We start from the raw sequence: 20,000 nt of genomic DNA, 5'->3' as shown, positions 1-20,000 counted from the left end.
CGACTTACAACAAATACATTTGACTAAGTAAGTGAACCATCTATCCACCAGCCACAGCAGGAGAAAGCCATCTAAGCTCAGACCTGGGGCCATTGGCAGTCGTCGTGCTAGCTAACTTTGTTGTAATTTGTTCCCCTCTTCTTTTATTATGACACTGGATAAACTGTACAGGGAGGGGGGGGGGGGGGGGGGTGGAGGGTAAGTAGATGTCTCAGGAGGGACAGTTCAGGTGTAGCCTGAAGAGTTGGAGGGTCTTCAGTCAATGGCAGAAGACAGGGAGTGATTCTGCAGTCCTGACAGCCGTGGGAAGCTCGTTCCACCAGCGGGGGTGCCAGTATAGCGAAGAGACGTGACCGCCGGGTAGCGCGACTGCCTCGTCGGCGTAGAGGCGGTGGAGCCAGTCGGCCAGCAGAGGTGGACGAGCGGGGTGAACGGGCTGGTGTTTCGCATTATGTGCTAGCATTCCCCTAGTGTGTAATACACTATGGGAATCTATTGTAGAAATGAATGTCAGGTCCAGCTAGTCAAACCATTGAATTTCACGGTTCACCAAAACCAAGGCCACCCCTTATTTATCTTAGTTGGCCATTCTGTGTGTCTCATGTGTGCACGGGGGCCATTGATCGCAGGCATAATGAACGTATTGATTTCCACACAAGCTATGTGTGTGTCCTATGAACAGCATACCAGACAGGGGCAATGTTATTTCAGTGTGCAGCCCAGTCCATTCTGCTGGTCAACTCTGAAATCAATGGTGCTTTATTGTCTTTCAATATCAGGGCTGAAGGCGCTATTGACCCCTCATCATTCACACACTCGCTCACTCGCACACACACAAGCATGCACACGCGCGCATGCACACGCACACGCGCACGCACAAACACACAAACACACAATCTCACTCACTCACTACCAGTGTTGCCACAGTTACTTTGAAAAAGTATTCTGATTACTGATTACTGATTACTCCTTTAAAAAGTAATCTAGTTACTTTACTGATTACTTGATTTTAAAAGTAACTAAGTTAGATTACTAGTTACTTTTTTTGTTACTATTGGCAGCTGCCTAGGCACCCGACCCCCCCCCCCCCCCCCGCAACATAAAAATGAAAACTGGTTTTGCCAAAACTCACTTTATTTTAACAGTAACTTAAATTACATAATTAAACTTTAAACAATAACTTAAAACAACAAAATAAAGAGTCTTTCTTTGCCTCACCCAACATAAATACTTGTTTTTAAACAATAAAATAAATATAATCTTTATTTAACAGTAACTAGCAAGGAGTGGTTTCACAAAACCTAAAACCTACCCTGACCATTCAGATATGATCCTAATATAATCCTAATCCTAAACTGGGTGAGTCTGAGTTTATCAATGATCAACATTTATGTTCTTGTCATCCTTTGCTGACACAAACTCAAAATAATCCTTATATTTCCAGCTATTTAACGCATATCTCTGTTCTCGCTCCATTGTGTAGGCTACGCTTCTGTTTACACTGTGCAATCAGCGTGGCGATACACGTGAGCGATTCTGCTGCAATCTCGCGATAGTCGAGAGCCGTTTTTTGCGGGCATGGCCTTCCATAGTAACCTCGTGTTGAAAACGTGAGCACTGACGTCACTCCCCAAGACGCGAGAAAAGCTATCGAACATTACAAAGAAATACTGCATTTAGCCAAAGTTATGAGGTAGTAACGCAATAGTAACGCACAGTCACTTGAATAAGTAACTTTAATCCGATTTGGAAATAGTATCGCGTTAGAATACTGTAAGGCGATCAACTTCTCCAGAATCGATTTAATTGAGTCGTCACTTACAAGCGAGTTCGTTTAATCTCAACGAGACGTCCTTGATATCACTTCTTAAGATGATATGATCCAATCAAATATTAGGCACCACTACTGAAATTTTCATTAAGATAATATTTATTCAAGCACATCAGCAAGCAATAATAGTTCATTTCCATGGAAAAGTGTCTTATCTAGTTTCACCTCTGCAGGCCTGTCTCAGCTAGCCGTCAACAAGTTAACTGCAGTCGCTCCACCAAAACAAGAGTCCCTCTCACCTCCGTACATAGTCCGTTATACATTTCATTTAACATTTTGGGCTGGGTGATGCCCCCCCCCCCCCCTCTATCTGGTAGTTTTCCAATTGTCAGCACAAATCCGTTGCAGCTGCAGCAAGTCTTCTCGTTAGCATTGGCCTTCAATTCCTCTCCTGTGTGGGTGCGAGAGTGTATGTATGTTATCAGCTTGAGTGTCCTGCTAGCCTCTCGTTCTCATGGTGATATCGTACTTTGTATGAGCAGAGCATTGTGTCAGTGTCCTTATCAGAATGTCTTGTTATCAGAATGTCTTGTGAAAACACAACTATTGAAGTTACACAGTAATATTAGGATTCGATTTACAAGTTAGAAGAATAGACTTATCATTAATCATTAGTTATGAAAGTACAGAAAAATAGAATATTATAACAGCAGGTGTAAAATGGTTGTTAGCACATAGGTAAAAATAAGTAATTTACAGGCAGTTTGAATCATAAAACGTTCTTTTAGTCAGGAGCTTGTTTTCTTCTTGTCGCTCAAAAACAGAACCTCTCTTTTGGCTTTGCGTGACCTTCCTATTGTTCTCAACTGACCTCAGTCACATATTATTTAAATGAGCACATAGTACATGATTTATCACTTCTAGTTATTTTAATACAAATTCCCAACAATACTCGTTACAGAAAAAAGTATTCAGATTAGAGTAACGCGTTACTTAGTAACGCGTTACCGGCATCACTGCTCACTACACACACACTCTCACTATCCTAGGCTTTGACAAACTCAACTATTCAAAAGCAAACTCACACACATAACCTCCTTAATTCACACACATACTCACTCTCACACACACACACACACACACACACACACGCGCGCACACACACACACACACACACACACACACACACACACACACTACACACTCTCACTACACACACACTCTCAGTATCCTAGGCTTTGACAAACTCAACTATTTAAAAGCAAAACTCACACACCTACTCTCCCAGAGGACCCCGTCTATCTACATATGAAAACAGTATGAATATACCAAACCTGACTAAGTCGTCCAACGAACAGAAAACCATCTTACAACTGTGTGGCAACATCTATGATAGGAATCTCTCCGTTTTTTTGCAGTGTTTGAGTGTGCGGATGCTGTTATTTTGCACTCTACTTGATACTCTTCAGTTCCAGCACCTCAGCAAAGTCTGATCACGGATGAGCGGTGGTATTTTCACTATTAGGAGTCTCAGGGAGTACCATCTCTCAGATCATCTGTCCCATCACTAACATACATAATTCACCGCAGTAGGTGGGTGGGGGCGCTCACATCCCTCTCCCATTAAATCTGTGTTTTTGTTCTGTTACAGTAAATGAGTTTTTTTTACATTCCATCTGTAACCCGGCCACATGGAACAGATTAAAACCTAATTGAATTTCTGGTTTAATTAAGTGTAAATTATTGAAGTGGAGGAGTTTCCCCATATGCTGCTAGTGGAACTGTGAGTTATGAGGACTCAGGATAGGGAAACATAGGATAGAAAGAGAAACATAGGATAGAAAGAGAAACTTTCCCTTTATATCCTAGGTTTCTCTATCCTAGGTTTCCCTTTATATCCCTTTATATTGTCCTTTTATATCCACACATATACATACATTATTGCCTTGATTTAAGATATTTCCCCTTACTGAGATGTAGTGTAGGACTCCTCACATGTTCTCCTCTAGGGAGTTGGGTAAACTGATCCCAGATCAGTTTGTGTGGTAGTGAAACCTCTACCAGACCTGTAGTAGTCATCAGCCCCACGTCTACCCAGCCCTCCCTGCAGTCGGCTACAGTACTGCAGCAACTATTAATAAAACATCTGCCTCCTGCCTAGGAGACAGGAGCAGACTGATGATTACTACAGCCCCGGGCTAGAGGACACCTGAGGTAACAGCACCAGACAGCCTCTGTCCTCTGTGCCGGGGCACGGCTGCTAGCAGACGAGACAACATGGGCTGTGTGGTGGACTGTAGAGGTGTAGAGATGTCAGCATCTGGATCTGGATCTGTATCCCGATCGAAGGCCGGAAGTGGCCGTGGTTTATACCGGAAGTCGATCCAGTAATACATGGGGCGGCTGAGGCTCAGGAGGTAGAGTCGGCAAAGTCCACAGTTCGATCCCCGGCTCCTCCTGTCCATGTGTCGATGTGTCCTTGGGCAAGACACTGAACCCCAAATTGCTCCCAATGAGCGGGCCACTGCCTTGCATGGTCTACGCCAACATGGCAGTTGCGCTGCTTGATCACGTCTCTTCACTACACTGGCTCCCCGCTGGTGGAATGAGCTGCCCACAGCTGTCAGAACTGCAGAGTCTCTACCCATCTTCCGTCAGAGACAGAAACCATGTATGGGTTGCGGAAGTTTCAAAGAAATCCAGCTGCCACACCAGGCTTTTGTCTCGCTATCTCCCTCACGTGACGCCTCCTCCTCCTCCTCCTCCTCCTCCTCCTCCTCCTCCTCCTCCGCCGCCGCCTCCTCCTCCTCCTCCTCCTCCTCCTCCTCCGCCTCCTCCTCCTCCTCCTCCTCCTCCTCCTCCGCCTCCTCCGCCTCCTCCGCCTCCTCCTCCTCCTCCTCCTCCGCCTCCGCCTCCGCCTCCTCCGCCTCCTCCTCCTCCTCCTCGGCCTCCTCCTCGATGCAAAACTCTCACAGCTCTCTTGCACTGATTCGGCCGGGGCGACGACAGAATATAATTATCAATTATTTTCAATAATGTGTAGTAATTGAAACGACTAGTTCGTGAAATCAAGTCCTAACGTTGCCCACAGTTTGGGCATTTTTTTTTATTTTGTGGCCTTTCACAATGATATGAATCCATTTGAAGAAACATAACGACTGACACTCAGACATGTCAATCATGGGTTTTTTCCCCCAAAAAATAACGAGCAACTTCAGGTAGAATCTGTATCTGTTTCCATCACTTAATTTTGTGCTTTTCCGAATAGTGAACAATGGACGGAGGCGCTTCTTTGAACTACTGTTGGAAGAAGAAAAGAAAAAAAAGAAAGAAAAATCCTTCTGCTAGCAAGGCGACTGCCAATGGCCCCTGGCCTGAGCATAGATTACTCTTTCCTGCTGTGCCTGCATGGTGGATAGACAATTCACCTACTTAGACAAATGTATTTGCTCTAAGTCGCTTTGGAAACTGCTTCGCTTCGAATCGGCGTCTGCTAAATGGTAAACATGTTAATGTAAATGTACTGTACATGTAAGGTTGATGGGTGATACCTGCACTCGTGTGACCAGGTTACAGCTACTCTAACACCTGCTAACTAACACATACAGTAACCACTCGTATGGCTTTAGCTCAGTCGGGCTAACACAGTCCTCCAGTCATGGGGTACAACCACCCCACACCCAGGGGTGTTTGATCCTTGGGGGACCCACCTTGCCCTCCTTGCAGTAGGCCAGTAGCTTGTCCTCGTCCTTGGGGTGGAAGAGGAGGGTGTCGGGGGTGAAGGTGAGGGGCTGGCGCTGGAACGAGGAGCCCTCGTCCGTGCTGATGAACAGCATCTGGTCCCGCTCGTTGATGGAGGAGCTCACCAAGATCACCTGACAGGGGGGACAGAGAGGTCAGAGGTCAGAGGGGGTCATAAGATGACACAACCAATGGGGTGTGATTGCCACCTGCACGATTGCAGCCTGTAGAGCAGTTTTATGGCGAGTTTTATGTTAAGAAGAGAGAGAGAGAGACATAAAACACACACACACACACACACACACACATAAACACACACCCCTCGCTAACGAGCTGAACGAGTTCTATTGTAGGTTTGAGAAAGAGAGGTTCCCGCCCACCCCCGCCCTCTCCCTCCACACCCCCCGGCTACAACCACCACCCCCGTCCCCCAGGGGGGCCAATGTCCCTCCTGCTACCCCCACCCTCCCCCCTCCCCCCCCCCTCCCTCCCCCCTCCTCACCCGCCCCGCCCACCCCCACCCCCCCTTCCCCACCCCCTCTCTCTGTCACAGTGCGAGAGGTAAACAGACTGTTTAAGAGGCAGAATCCCCGGAAGGCAGCTGGTCCGGATTCCGTCTCTCCCTCTGTCTTGAAGCACTGCGCCGACCAGCTGGCCCCGGTGTTCACCAACATCTTCAACGCCTCGCTGGAGCTGTGTCACGTCCCAGCGTGCTTCAAGGCATCAACCATCATCCCCGTCCCCAAGAAGGCCAAGGTCACAGGCCTCAACGACTACAGACCCGTCGCTCTGACCTCCGTCGTCATGAAGGTCCTGGAGCGCCTTGTCCTGGCCTACCTGAAGCTCATCACGGATCCTGTGCTGGACCCCCTGCAGTTCGCGTACAGAGCCAATAGATCCACGGAGGACGCCGTGAACATGGCTCTGCACTACGTACTAGAACACCTAGACACTGCAGGCAACTACGCCAGGATCCTGTTCGTGGACTTCAGCTCGGCCTTCAACACGATCCTCCCACACATCCTGGAGCACCAGCTATCCCTGCTGCAGGTGCCGGTCTCCACCTGCAGGTGGATCACGGACTTCCTGACTGACAGGTCTCAGCGGGTGAAGCTGGGGAAGAGCATTTCCAGCTCCAGGACCACCAGCACGGGCTCCCCGCAGGGCTGCGTCCTGTCTCCAGCACTATTCTCCCTCTACACCAACAGCTGTGTCTCCCGCCACCCCTCGGTCAAGCTCCTGAAGTTTGCAGACGACACCACCCTGGTGGGCCTCATCTCCGGGGGGGACGAATCTGCCTACAGGGGTGAGATCGAGGGGCTGCAGAGATGGTGCAGCTTAAACAATCTGGAGCTAAATGCTCTAAAAACAGTGGAGATGGTGGTGGACTTCCGAAGGAAAGCAGCCCTGCCCCCTCCCATCACGCTGGGAGGTACCCCGGTGGCCTCCGTGGAGTCATGCCGCTTTCTAGGCATGACCATCTCCCGGGACCTAAAGTGGGAGCAGAACACCGAGGTCCTCACAAAGAAGGCCCAGAAGAGGATGTTCTTCCTCCGGCAGCTGAGGAAACTCAGGCTGCCGAGGTCCATGATGGTCCAGTTCTACACGGCCATCATAGAATCCATCCTCACCCACTCCATCATCACCTGGTTCCCTGCTGCAACGACCAAGGACAAGGCCAAGTTGCAGCGGGTGCGACGTTCAGCAGAGAGGGTGATCGGCTGTCCCTTGCCCTCCCTCAACTCCCTGCACGACACCAGGGCTCTGAGGAGGGCAAGGAAGATCATGGCTGACCCCTTCCACCCCGGCCACGGCCTCCTCACCCTGCTTCCCTCTGGAAGAAGGTTGCGGCTGCCTAAGGCACTTAAGGCCCGCCACAGGCTCAGCTTCTACCCCTCAGCCGCCAGGCTGTTAAATGACTCTGGCTTCCCCCCCCCCCCCCGCCCCCAAGTCTGCCCAGGACTGAACTGGACTCTGTAAAAAAAAAAACTCTGCACTGCACTTTACTTTATACCGCACTATCCAATGCACTGTTGTCTGTCCTGTGTTGTTGTTGTGTTGTCCTGTTTTTTGATATGTGAAAAAAGTATAAACGCACTTGCTGTGGTGACGAAGCAAATTCCTATATGTGTAACGCATAGTGGCAATAAACGTTATCTCAATCTCAATCTCAACACACACATACACACACACACACACATACACACATACACACACACACAACACACACAACACACACACACACACACACACACACACACAACACACACACACAACACACACACACACAACAGCATATTCACAATTAGCAGCCTATTCCCCATGCCAACAGAACACTACATCACTCAAACACACCGCTTAGTCTCCGGCGACACGCTATTGATTATCTATTTTGAGTTTTATAGCTCATAAAGTGAACACATTAAACTAGGGAAAACCGGAGCCTACGAGCTCACCAATCACCATTATGTGTCGGGCCGAGCCGACTCCAGGGCTGACCCGGGATCGATACTAACTTATTAGGGTCCGATCGGATTAATCATCTGTTCAACATAAAATAAAACAAAAAACACCAAGTATATTGACGTGCTGTACAGGCACACTGTTTATCATATTATTATTGCTAATACATTAAACGCTTCTGAAATAATGTGCGTCGTAAATTATTTTTTCCCCCTGGTATCTTATCCTCCAGAGACTCTCTATGCATTCTTATTCCCCTCACGCCAGCAATTAAGAGATGTTAAAGCGCTCCTATGTTGTGCTGGCTCCACACTGTGTAACTGTGTGTGTGTTCTATGTGTGTGTGTTCTGTGTGTGTGTGTGTGTGTGTTCTGTGTGTGTTCTGTGTAAGGGTTGAGTGAGCCTGGTAAATGGACTGGCTTATATAGAGCCTTATTCCAAAGTGCTTTGCAACGGCCTCTCGTTCACCCATTCACACACACATTCAGACACCGATGGCGGCAAGCTACAATGCAAGGCACCGGCCGGCCCGCTCATTGGGAACAATTTGGGCTTCAGTGTCTTGCCCAAGGACACCTCGACATGTGGCCAGCCGGGGTTTGAACCGCCGATCTGCCGACCTTGCGATCGTTAGACACCGGCTCTACCTCCTGAGCCACACTGCCCTGTGGAGTCATCTAATTTCTTTATTTTAACCATTTAGCAGACACTTTTCTCCAAAGCGAGTTACAACCAGAGACAGGGACCAGTCTCCCTGGAGTAACTTAGGGCTGAGTGCCTTACTCAAGGGGCACACTAGTGGTGGTGTTCCCAGGTGGGATTTGAACTCATGACCTTCTGATCACCGGTCCAACTCACTATCCACTACTAGGCCAAAGCTGGGGAAGGATAGTCTGGAAGGGGAAGAAGGTGTGAAGAGGGGAGAAGAAGAAAAGGGAGGAAAAAGAGAGGGAAAAGAGAGAAAAGAGAGAAAAGGAAAGGAAGGAACTTTAGGAGGGATGCAGGGTTACAGGGATGGAGGGACAGACAGCTGTGTAGCTGTGCAGCAGTGTAGCTTCTGTTTTGAGGTCGGTAAAGTTGCAGGAGGAAAGACAAAGAATAAATAGCCACTTCAACAGTTGACCTGCACCCATATCTCTGCCTACCGCCAAATGGCGTAGTACCCTTAACCGCCTATAAGTGGCGCTGTTGTCAAACTGTCAGTGCAGCCAAGCTCCAGAAACAGCAACCAAACCAAACCAGAGAGAGCTGATTAAGTCAGAATTTCAGCTCTGCTCACACAGACAACAACACCAACAAAAACAAGAGTCATGAACGTGATGAGAGGGACATATAGAGGGAGAGAGAGAAAGTACAATAGTGGTCCTGTCGAGAATCTTTTCGAATCTCTCTGAATCAAAGGGTTTTTCAAATCCACCGATTCCTTCTTCCGAAACTGTTTCCTGCAACTAATAACTCAAGCGGTCCCTCACTACAGAGCTCCTATTGTCTAAGACGCAGATAAAAGTGGTCTCGAAGCTTCCTGTGTCGACACTCGAGGCGGAATGGTGGGCGTGTGTCTTCTTGGGGCCTACTGTTAGCTCCCTGAAAATACAAGAACTCGGTAACAATGGTCTCCTCTCTTTTCCTATGCCAAAGCAAAGCCCCCATTCACTATAACCATCCTTGTCGTGTTTCAGTGATCACTCTAAATCTGTCCTGAGGTGGAATTAAACGACAACAACAACAACAACAACAACGACAGTCTCGCTGCTTCTCCGAGGATCAGTGTGTATCAGTCATGAGATCTGTTTTAAAACCCCCACCGATCTGCTCCCATATTATCTTAAAATATCCTGTTGTGTTACTGTCTCTAAATAAAGATAAACAGAAGACATTAGCAGATAAGTCAACACACACGGGTGTGACAGTTTGTGCTGGTCTATGTTTTTGAAGATATGCAAGTTTGGGGAGGATGACGGGATTGAAAGCCTTTGGCGTACGGCGTTGGGTAAACAAACTGTATGCCCACACACACACACACAACAACAACACACACACACACACCACAACACACACACACACACACACACAACAACACACACACACACAACAACACACGCACACGCACACGCACACACACACACACAACAACACACAGACAACAACACGCACACATACACACAACAACACAGAACAGAAACTAAGTACTGTTTAGTACACACACACACGCATACACACACTTTTTTTTATTTTTTAAACACAGGCACACATGCAGATGCGCGCACACACACACGCACACAGACACACACACACACTCACACAGACAAAAAGACTGGACACACCCACACCCACACACAAATGCATGCACACACTCAAGCGCACACACACTGACACCCAACAATGTACTTATTAATGTGTGTTCGCTGGGCTGTGAACTAAAACGACAACGCACTATGATAACATTCATCATGTTCGGAGTGATCTCAATATAGGTTTCTCATTTATTCATTTTTTTTTTTCGCCCCAAGGAAAAACAACAGCACCCATTTTTTAAGGTTGCCACACAATTGCTTTCCACCCAGTTACATATGCAAATTGGCAGTTTGTGGATTTTTTCAGCGAAAGTAGTAGGGCCTCTCTCCCTGCGAGAGGGGAGCGGTGAGCCGTTATTGACAGGAAATAAACCATGCGAGGCTCACAGCGGAGGACGGTAGACTTCCACACACATCTCGCTCTTCCACAGCTGGCAAATGCCTTCAAAAAATTTCACACACTAACGCACCCGCACGCGCACACACACACACACACACGCACACACACACACACACACACACACACAAACACACACACACACACACACACACACACACTCACAGCACTCAAAAAGTAGTGTTTGCCGTACCGGGACTGCGGCGAGGTGATAAATGATACACATTACAGTAGGTGAGGAAGTGTAGAGTACCTACACGGCGTACAACACTGTGTCTGAGAGGTGTCAGAGAGGAGATGAGAGAGGACGCCTCTCGGAGACACACTTTCTCCCCACGGCTACATCTCTAATGCATTAACCATGGTCCCCCTGGTGCATTATGGATATTAGTTTCCTCACAGGTAGGTGCATGTGTACTACACCCGGTGGCGACTGGCAGATACACACTCTGATCCGGGCTTCCATCTTGGCTCCACTCCATTGCTGACGAGCATATCCTCTCGCATTCTCTCTCTCTCTCTCTCTCTCTCTCTCTCTCTCTCTCTCTCTCTCTCTCTCTCTCTCTCTCTCTCTCTCTCTCTGTCTCTGCCTCTTCATCTCGTTTTGGCATATCTCTCCATCTATCCCTTCCCCTATCTGTCTCAGCCTGCCTCTCACTCTGCCTCCCCCCCCTCTCTCCCCCCCCCCCCTCTCTCTCTCTCTCTGTCTGTCCTCCAGATTGATCTCTCTATCCCCGTCACTATCGAGCTCTGGATCCTCTGTATCTGTTTAAGGTATTATAGTGCCAGTACAGTTTTTTCGGTAACAAAAAAATAAAAAATAAAATGTTTTGCAAGTAAAAGAAATGTCAACAGTGGTTGAGTGGCAGTTGGCCAAACTCTGCACATCCTATACCACACAGGAAGAGGAGGAGGAGGAGTAGGAGGAGGGGGAGAGATGTGAGGAGAGGACATCCCACATTTACAGCAGGAGAAATCAAATGCCTGTCTGGTCTGAAAAGAGAAAAGGAGGGAGGGAGAGAGAGAGAGAGAGAGAGAGAGAGAGAGAGAGAGAGAGAGAGAGAGAGAGAGAGAGGGAGAGAGAGAGAGAGAGACAGTAGAGATAAGAAGGAAGCAGGAAGAGTCTCTGACCTTGTGGGAAAAATAGAATGTTAAAACCAATGACAGAGAATGGAGGGAGGGACACAGATAAGGAGACAGACAGACAGACAGCTATATGAAGACACAGATACAGACAAACAGAGAGAGAGAGAGTGAGAGTCAGAGAGAGAGACAGACAGACAGACAGACAGGCAGACAGACAGAGAGTAAGACAGACAGACAGACAGACAGACAGAGAGACAGACAGACAGACAGACAGACAGACAGAGAGACAGACGGACAGAAAGGCATAAGAAGACACAGATACAGACAAACAGAGAGACAGTGAGTCAGAGAGAGAGAGAGAGAGACACACACACACACACACACACACAGAGACAGAGACAGCGACAGTCACGGAGACTGTGGACAGGGCTTCAAGGAGTGTGTGTCATGGACAGTGGTCAGGAGCGGAAAGTCCCAGACTCTATGATCATCAGGAGCAGAGAGAGAGAGGGCCAGAGAGACTCTGGTCAGGGTGGGCAGGCCCAGACTATTGGTGCTTCTCCACTACCGTCCCGTACCGTACCGGAACCCGCGCTCCCGCTTTGTTCTGCTTTCTCCACTGCCAACTGGGCCGGACCGGGCCGTAGTACCCAGACTGATTTTAGAAGCTACCGCTCCTGAGTCGGAGTGAAAGGTACTCTCCGTGCTACTGTGTGACCCTGCAGACCGTTGAAGACTGATTTGGCTGATTTGAAGGTGTCCAGATCACTGTGGGGAGATCAGGACTAGAGAGGGTCAGAGAGACTATGGTCAGGGGGGGGGGGGGGCAGGGCCAGACTCTATGGTCAGGGGGGGCAGGGTCAGACTCTATGGTCAGGGGGGGCAGGGTCAGACTCTATGGTCAGGGGGGGCAGGACCAGACTCTATGGTCAGGGGGGGCAGGGCCAGACTCTATGGTGAGGGGGGGGCAGGGTCAGACCCTATGGTCAGGGGGGGGCAGGGTCAGACTCTATGGTCAGGGGGGGGGGGCAGGCCCAGACTCTATGGTCAGGGGGGGCAGGGTCAGACTCTATGGTCGGGGGGGGCAGACCCAGAGACTCTATGGTCAGGGGGTGGGCAGGGCCAGACTCTATGGTCAGGGTGGGGGGCAGGGTCAGACTCTATGGTCAGGGTGGGGGGCAGGGTCAGACTCTATGGTCAGGGTGGGGGGCAGGGCCAGACTCTATGGTCAGGGTGGGCAGACCCAGACTCTATGGTCAGGGGGGGGCAGGGTCAGACTCTATGGTCAGGGGGGGGGCAGGGCCAGACTCTATGGTCAGGGGGGGGGCAGACCCAGACTCTATGGTCAGGGGGGGGGCAGGGTCAGACTCTATGGTCAGGGTGGGGGCAGGGTCAGACTCTATGGTCAGGGTTGACAGGCCCAGACCCTATGGTCAGGGGGGGGGGCAGGGCCAGACTCTATGGTCAGGGGGGGGGCAGGTCCAGACTCTATGGTCAGGGGGGGCAGGGTCAGACTCTATGGTCAGGGGGGGCAGGGCCAGACTCTATGGTCAGGGGGGGGGGCAGGGCCAGACTCTATGGTCAGGGTGGGGGGCAGGGTCAGACTCTATGGTCAGGGGGGGGGCAGGGCCAGACTCTATGGTCAGGGGGGGGCAGGGTCAGACTCTATGGTCAGGGGGGGCAGGCCCAGACTCTATGGTCAGGGGGGGGGCAGGGCCAGACTCTATGGTCAGGGGGGGCAGGTCCAGACTCTATGGTCAGGGGGGGGGCAGGGCCAGACTCTATGGTCAGGGGGGGCAGGTCCAGACTCTATGGTCAGGGGGGGGGCAGGGTCAGACTCTATGGTCAGGGGGGGGACAGGCCCAGACTCTATGGTCAGGGGGGGGCAGGGCCAGACTCTATGGTCAGGGGGGGCAGGGTCAGACTCTATGGTCAGGGTGGGGGGCAGGGTCAGACTCTATGGTCAGGGGGGGCAGGGCCAGACTCTATGGTCAGGGGGGGCAGGGTCAGACTCTATGGTCAGGGGGGGGGGCAGGGCCAGACTCTATGGTCAGGGGGGGGGGCAGGGCCAGACTCTATGGTCAGGGGGGGGGCAGGGTCAGACTCTATGGTCAGGGGGGGGGGCAGGGCCAGACTCTATGGTCAGGTGGGGGGCAGGCCCAGACTCTATGGTCAGGGTCAGGGGGGGCAGGGTCAGACTCTATGGTCAGGGGGGGGGCAGGGCCAGACTCTATGGTCAGGGGGGGCAGGCCCAGACTCTATGGTCAGGGGGGGCAGGCCCAGACTCTATGGTCGGGGGGGCAGGCCCAGACTCTATGGTCAGGGGGGGGGGCAGGCCCAGACTCTATGGTCAGGGGGGGGCAGGCCCAGACTCTATGGTCAGGGGGGGGGGCAGGCCCAGACTCTATGGTCAGGTGGGGGGCAGGGTCAGACTCTATGGTCAGGGTGGACAGGCCCAGACCCTATGGTCAGGGGGGGCAGGGTCAGACTCTATGGTCAGGTGGGGGGCAGGGCCAGACTCTATGGTCAGGGGGGGCAGGGCCAGACTCTATGGTCAGGGGGGGGGGCAGGGCCAGACTCTATGGTCAGGGGGGGGGGGCAGGGTCAGACTCTATGGTCAGGGGGTGGGCAGGGTCAGACTCTATGGTCAGGGGGGGCAGGGCCAGACCCTATGGTCAGGGGGGGCAGGGCCAGACTCTATGGTCAGGGGGGGGCAGGCCCAGACTCTATGGTCAGGGGGGGCAGGTCCAGACTCTATGGTCAGGGGGGGCAGGGCCAGACTCTATGGTCAGGGGGGGCAGGGTCAGACTCTATGGTCAGGGGGGGGGGGCAGGGTCAGACTCTATGGTCAGGGTTGACAGGCCCAGACTCTATGGTCAGGGGGGGCAGGTCCAGAGGCAGAGCTCCAGCCTGCTTCCTGCTTCCTGTCAGCCACAATTACAGGTGTTTGGTTGAGGAGGTTGTCTCCCAGAACGCCCCGGCTCTGCCCAGCTCTGCTCTGCTCTGCCCCCCAAATTCAATTACCACTTATCAGCAGTGACAGGGAGAAGCACTGTGACTCGCATATTTATCCCCCCCTTCCTCCTTTCCTCCCTCCCTCCCTCCCTCCCTCCCTCACACTGACAGAGACCACTGAGTCCCAACAGGCCAATGAGCACAGAGCTACTGACTACAGTTACAATGTGTGTGCACAGTGTGTGTGTGTGTGTGTGTGTGTCTGTGTGTTTGAAGACATGTGTATGTGTGTTCAGGAGTGTGTGTGTGTGTGTGTGTGTGCGTGTGTGTGTGTGTGCACAGTGTGTGTGTGTGTTTGAAAAGATGTGTATCTGTGTTCATGAATGTGTGTGTGTGTGTGTGTGTGTGTGTGTGCGTGCATGCTCTGCGAGCCCACCCACCCACACACACACACACACACACACTTTGGCGTAGCTCTCCAGGCGGCTACATGAACACAGGGGTCACACAGTAAGTGCCGTGCGGGTCAGCGCAGCATTTATGACGCCAGTCACCCTCCATGTCCCACGGGCTCGTTAAAACCATCCCCTCTCCTGGCAGTTTGTCCCAGGCTCTCCCCCCCCCCCCCCCCCCAGTCCACCAAGGGGTCAAGCTGCTACGTCTGGTTAACTTGGCCCTCTATTTAACTGCCGACGCCTTCTGGCAAGGACCGGTTATTTCCCCTTAAAAAAAGACAAAAAGACAAAAAAAAGACGATTCAACAAGCCCCCTCCCAAAAAAAAGAGCAAAACAAATATGCTAATTACCCCCTGCCGCAGGGCCAAAAATATTAAAGAGTGTGAAACCCACGGCGAGGATGAATTATCCATATTTGCATTGTATTTTTCCGTCGTCATTAATCCTGACGAGACGTGAGGGTGTTTGCGGGGATGTTTGCGGATTCCTCACACACGCGGGCTGTGAGACGCAGCTGACTTGGCAGGGTCACTTTTTATGGGTAAACAACTTTCCCCTCTTCCAGCCGACGCACTAAAACAAGCAGCGAGCAGGTGCTCGTGTTTTTTAAATGAGGCATAATAATATCGCCAATGAACGGGTTTTACACGGCGATTTGATTGTTTATATTAAACAAAAAACGAAATCGTTGTGTTCGGTTTTTCATCTGCATAGATTTGTGTCATTTCGCGAACTTTCTGCGATACTTCCGCTTGCGGTGAAGGTGAAAGTTGTTTCACAAGTGCGACGTCAGAGTACTCAGAACAACCATTAGGCAAAACTATATTTCTCAACTCTTTTGTCACTAATTATGGTAAGCATCACTTAGCACTGAAACATGTTAGAACAAAACAAGTCCATTGATCTGTTCTAATGAGACCCCTGGTGTAGTAGTGGCAACTGAAGCACTATTGTTGGCACTCTGTCCCCTTCTGAAAAGGATTTAAAGTACACATTGCATTTGGCAGGCATCAAGCTCAATTTGTTTAAAACGGTGTAAAACAGCGTAAGCTATTACTAAGCACAGCATAATTAAGGTTAGCAAATGGGCCTTAATGTGCGCTTGTACAAATGAACAAATATCCCACTGATAACGATCTTAATTGCAGATAAGAGGTTTATGTGTTATTTGCCAGTTAGTGAACAAAAACCATTAGCTGGATCGTTCCATGACTGTGTTTTAGGCACCCAAATAAAGACAAAGGATTTAATTCAAACCCTAAACGTTGATATGCCGACAACGTCAAAGCATGGTAACCAGACTCTATGGGGCATGATAGCTAGCCCCTATCTCTAAGTATAGGGGCCTAATTAAGGTAGTGCTGGGGACACATGGGAAGGGGAGGGGGGGGGGAGGGTTAACTGGTGAAGGAAAGCTTGAAGAGGTGGGTTTTGAGGGCCTGTTTAAATGTTGGGAGGGGGTGAAAAGGCCCTATACTATCACCCCAGGTCCGGAGCTTGGTCCTGGTGGTCTTGAGGGTGGGTTTGGTCGTCAGACCTGAGGCAACGGGAGGGGGTGTGGTGGAGGGGGACGAGGTCGGCAAGGTAGGAGGGGGCCAGATTGTTGATGGAGCTTGGCCACGTCAGAAGACTCTTTCCCTCTTACTTCATGTGGAAGTACACAGCAGTTTGATACCCGTCTCCATGTCTGCAGCGGGCGATGTGTGTGTGTGTGTGTGTGTGTGTGTGTGTCTCCATCTCTGGGACTTGAGGTGCTGGAGTAAGTCGAGCAAACACACACCGGGGGTGTGATTTATCGACTTGTCAGTGACAGGAATATACGTTTAGGCCTATTTCACCGTCTCGCCCCCCCCCCCCCGCCCAACCTCACCGTCTGCCTCCCCCTCAGGGCCGATCTCTCTCTCCACTGACTCCACTGACCTTGCTGCCTGTCTCTTCCACCCAGTCAAACTCTCTAACTCTGTCTAACTCCTCTCCTCCTCAGAGAGCGATGGAAAAAAGACAGAAAGAGACAGAAATTGAGAGAGAGAAAGAGAGAGAGAGATTGAGAGAGAGAGAGACAGAGAGAGAGAGATTGAGAGAGAGAGAGACAGAGAGAGAGAGAGAGAGATTGAGAGAAAGAGAAAGAGAGAGAGAGATTGAGAGAGAGAGAGAGGGAGAGAGAGAGAGATTGAGAGAGAGAGAGACAGAGAGAGAGAGAGAGAGAGATTGAGAGAAAGAGAAAGAGAGAGAGAGAGATTGAGAGAGAGAGACAGAGAGAGAGAGAGAGATTGAGAGAAAGAGACAGAGAGAGAGAGATTGAGAGAGAGAGAGATTGAGAGAGAGAGAAAGAGAGAGAGAGAGAAAATGAGTCCGCCACGCTTGAAGGACGGAGTTAATCGATACAGAGGGGTAGAGGAAATGAGAGTTTTTGGAGGGAAAAAAATGACACTTTTAAGAGGCTTTGTTTCCCCTTTTTTAATTGTTTTTTTTACCTCAGACTTGGCGTGTGTGTGTGTGTGTGTGTGTGTGTGTGTGTGTGTCTGAGAGGAGGACTGTGCAGGATCAATGGAGCACTGCCCACATTGAGATGCACGCCAACAGAGTGTCTATCTACTGTGCTTTTAATGCAAAGATTTTTCAATTAAGGGACTTTCCTCAACTGAGACCAAACCGAGAGGGAGATTTCAAAGGAGGCAATGGGATTCTTAGAGAAGCAGAATGTATATGCAATTTAGAGCTGTTGTATTCCAGTGTCACATCTCTCCATTGCGGGTTTTCTATACGTTTTGTCAAAATATTCCATAGGACGTTTCATGCCATCCTTCAAATAGGGATTTCTGATACTCTGCACACTCTTAAAACGTCATTGATAGATTGTGAAAGCTTGGGAGTGGAGGTTTTATGAATAAATGGGAGTATAGGAGTAAAAGGAGTGACTTGAATGGCAAAACGTGAGCTTAGAATTATAAGGTTCTATCTCCGTTTTGGGCAGTTCAGAGGTATTGAGCATCAAAGTTTTTACATTCCATTATGTTTTGTGAGATGGAACCTTTGTATTTCATGAATTACTAACTCAAAAAATGTCAACATTTAAAAAATAACACCACACAGGCATTAATAAACACCTAATGGATCAGATTATGTAAAAAACTCAATTTTGTCAACCTTATAATTCTAACGTCACGAAAAGTGAACCGATCTAAAGACTGATCTGGATGAGGGCAGAAAGTAGAGTCCATTTCTCTAGGGTACCCCACGGTGAGTCACTCCTCATCCACACAGACACCAGACATCCTGAAAACTGTAAAAAACTAGACGGACTAAACTGATGTTCCTCAGTCTTAACAGGGTTTAGTTGAGTGCGCATGCTTAGAGATCACTAAACGAACACCGCGAAATCAACGTGGGGGCGGCTGTGGCGCAGGAGGTAGAGCCGCCGTCTAATGATCGCAAGGTCGGCAGATCGGCGGTTCGAGGCCCCCAGCTGGTCACATGTCGAAGTGTCCTTGGGCAAGACGCTGAACCCCAAATTGCTCCCAGTGAGCGGGCTGGCGCCTTGCATGGTAGCTTGCCGCCATTGGTGTGTGAATGTGTGTGTGAATGAGAGGCCATTGTAATGGCGCTATATAAGTGCAGTGCATTTACCAATAAGAACTCGTTCAAACACTCCGAAACACTACGAAATTAAACCCACACCATAGACACTCTCTGTTTATACCCCATCCCCTCTGTCTCCAGTACATTGCTATGTGTGTGTGTGTGTGTGTGTGTGTATGTTACAGCAAACGAAGAACAGGAGGGGTATTTATTTCTCCGTCCTGTCAATCAAACTGATTACCCAGGGACCCTGACCGTGGGCTAATAATTACGGTGGAAGCAGGAAGGAGCGACTGTTACTCCACACCATTATCTCCCGCCATACGGAGGAGGTTGGTGTCTGGATCTGCTGCACGGGCGGGTAAAGAATGAGTGCGCTCTTCAAAAACCAGTGAATTATACAAATGTTATAACTATGAAGATATCCAGCTTGGTGGCAGCGTGAGAGGGATATTTCATCTCTGCTACGAACAGTTCATTAACGGGAACATCTGGTTGTGCGAGGAGTGGCGTGGAGGGGAGAGAGAGAGAGAGAGAGAGAGAGAGAGAGAGAGAGAGAGAGAGAGAGAGAGAGAGAAAGAGAGAGAGAATGAGTCATTGGGGAAATGACTAGCGACTACCCAAGCATTTCTTAGTGGTCGTCTTTTAATGGCAAATTGTACTGTGATGTACAGGAAAAAGACTCCAACTAATGAGAAGGTTCCAGATAAAGAGAGTGACCGTGCTCCGTGAGCATGATAATAAGAGGATTCATCATATCTGATGCCTTCCTTAAATTAGGGGCGGCAGGTAGCCTCGAGGTTCGAGAGGCAGGTAGTCTAGAGGTTAGAGAGGCAGGTAGTGTAGAGGTTGGAGAGGCAGGTAGTCTAGAGGTTAGAGAGGCAGGTAGACTAGAGGTTAGAGAGGCAGGTAGCCTAGAGGTTAGAGAGGCAGGTAGTCTAGAGGTTAGAGAGGCAGGTAGTCTAGAGGTTAGAGAGGCAGGTAGCCTAGAGGTTAGAGAGGCAGGTAGTCTAGAGCAGAGGTTCCCAAACTTTTTTGAACCAAGGCACCCCTGAAGCTTTCCCCCTTCTCCAAGGCACCCCAACTCTACGAAGATTTAAAAAATGCCTCGGAGCTTAAACTAAAAACAATACACGATGAATTGGTTCGAAAATGTGTGTTTATATATAATACATAAGTATTGCCCCAATGAATTTTAACAAGATAATAAAAGTCATAAATGAACTGTAATGGATGGGCAAGAATGCATAGGTCAGTC

General features: G+C 49.8%; 1 protein-coding gene across 1 annotated transcript in view; it reads right to left on the bottom strand.

Annotated features, from left to right (window-relative positions):
* Positions 1 to 20,000, bottom strand: part of sorcs2 (sortilin-related VPS10 domain containing receptor 2) — a gene marked incomplete at both ends in the record, with an annotated part of 248,143 nt that overhangs the window by 52,675 nt on the left and 175,468 nt on the right. The window contains 1 exon segment of the mRNA XM_080544142.1: positions 5,482 to 5,646. Coding sequence (XP_080400268.1) covers positions 5,482 to 5,646 — 165 coding nt within the window.

The sequence above is a fragment of the Nansenia antarctica genome (assembly GCF_963989245.1).
Source record: "Nansenia antarctica genome assembly, chromosome: 13".
Classification (NCBI taxonomy): domain Eukaryota; kingdom Metazoa; phylum Chordata; class Actinopteri; order Argentiniformes; family Microstomatidae; genus Nansenia; species Nansenia antarctica.
Note: the sequence above shows the minus strand (reverse complement) of the source record. Positions and strands in the feature narration are given on the sequence as shown.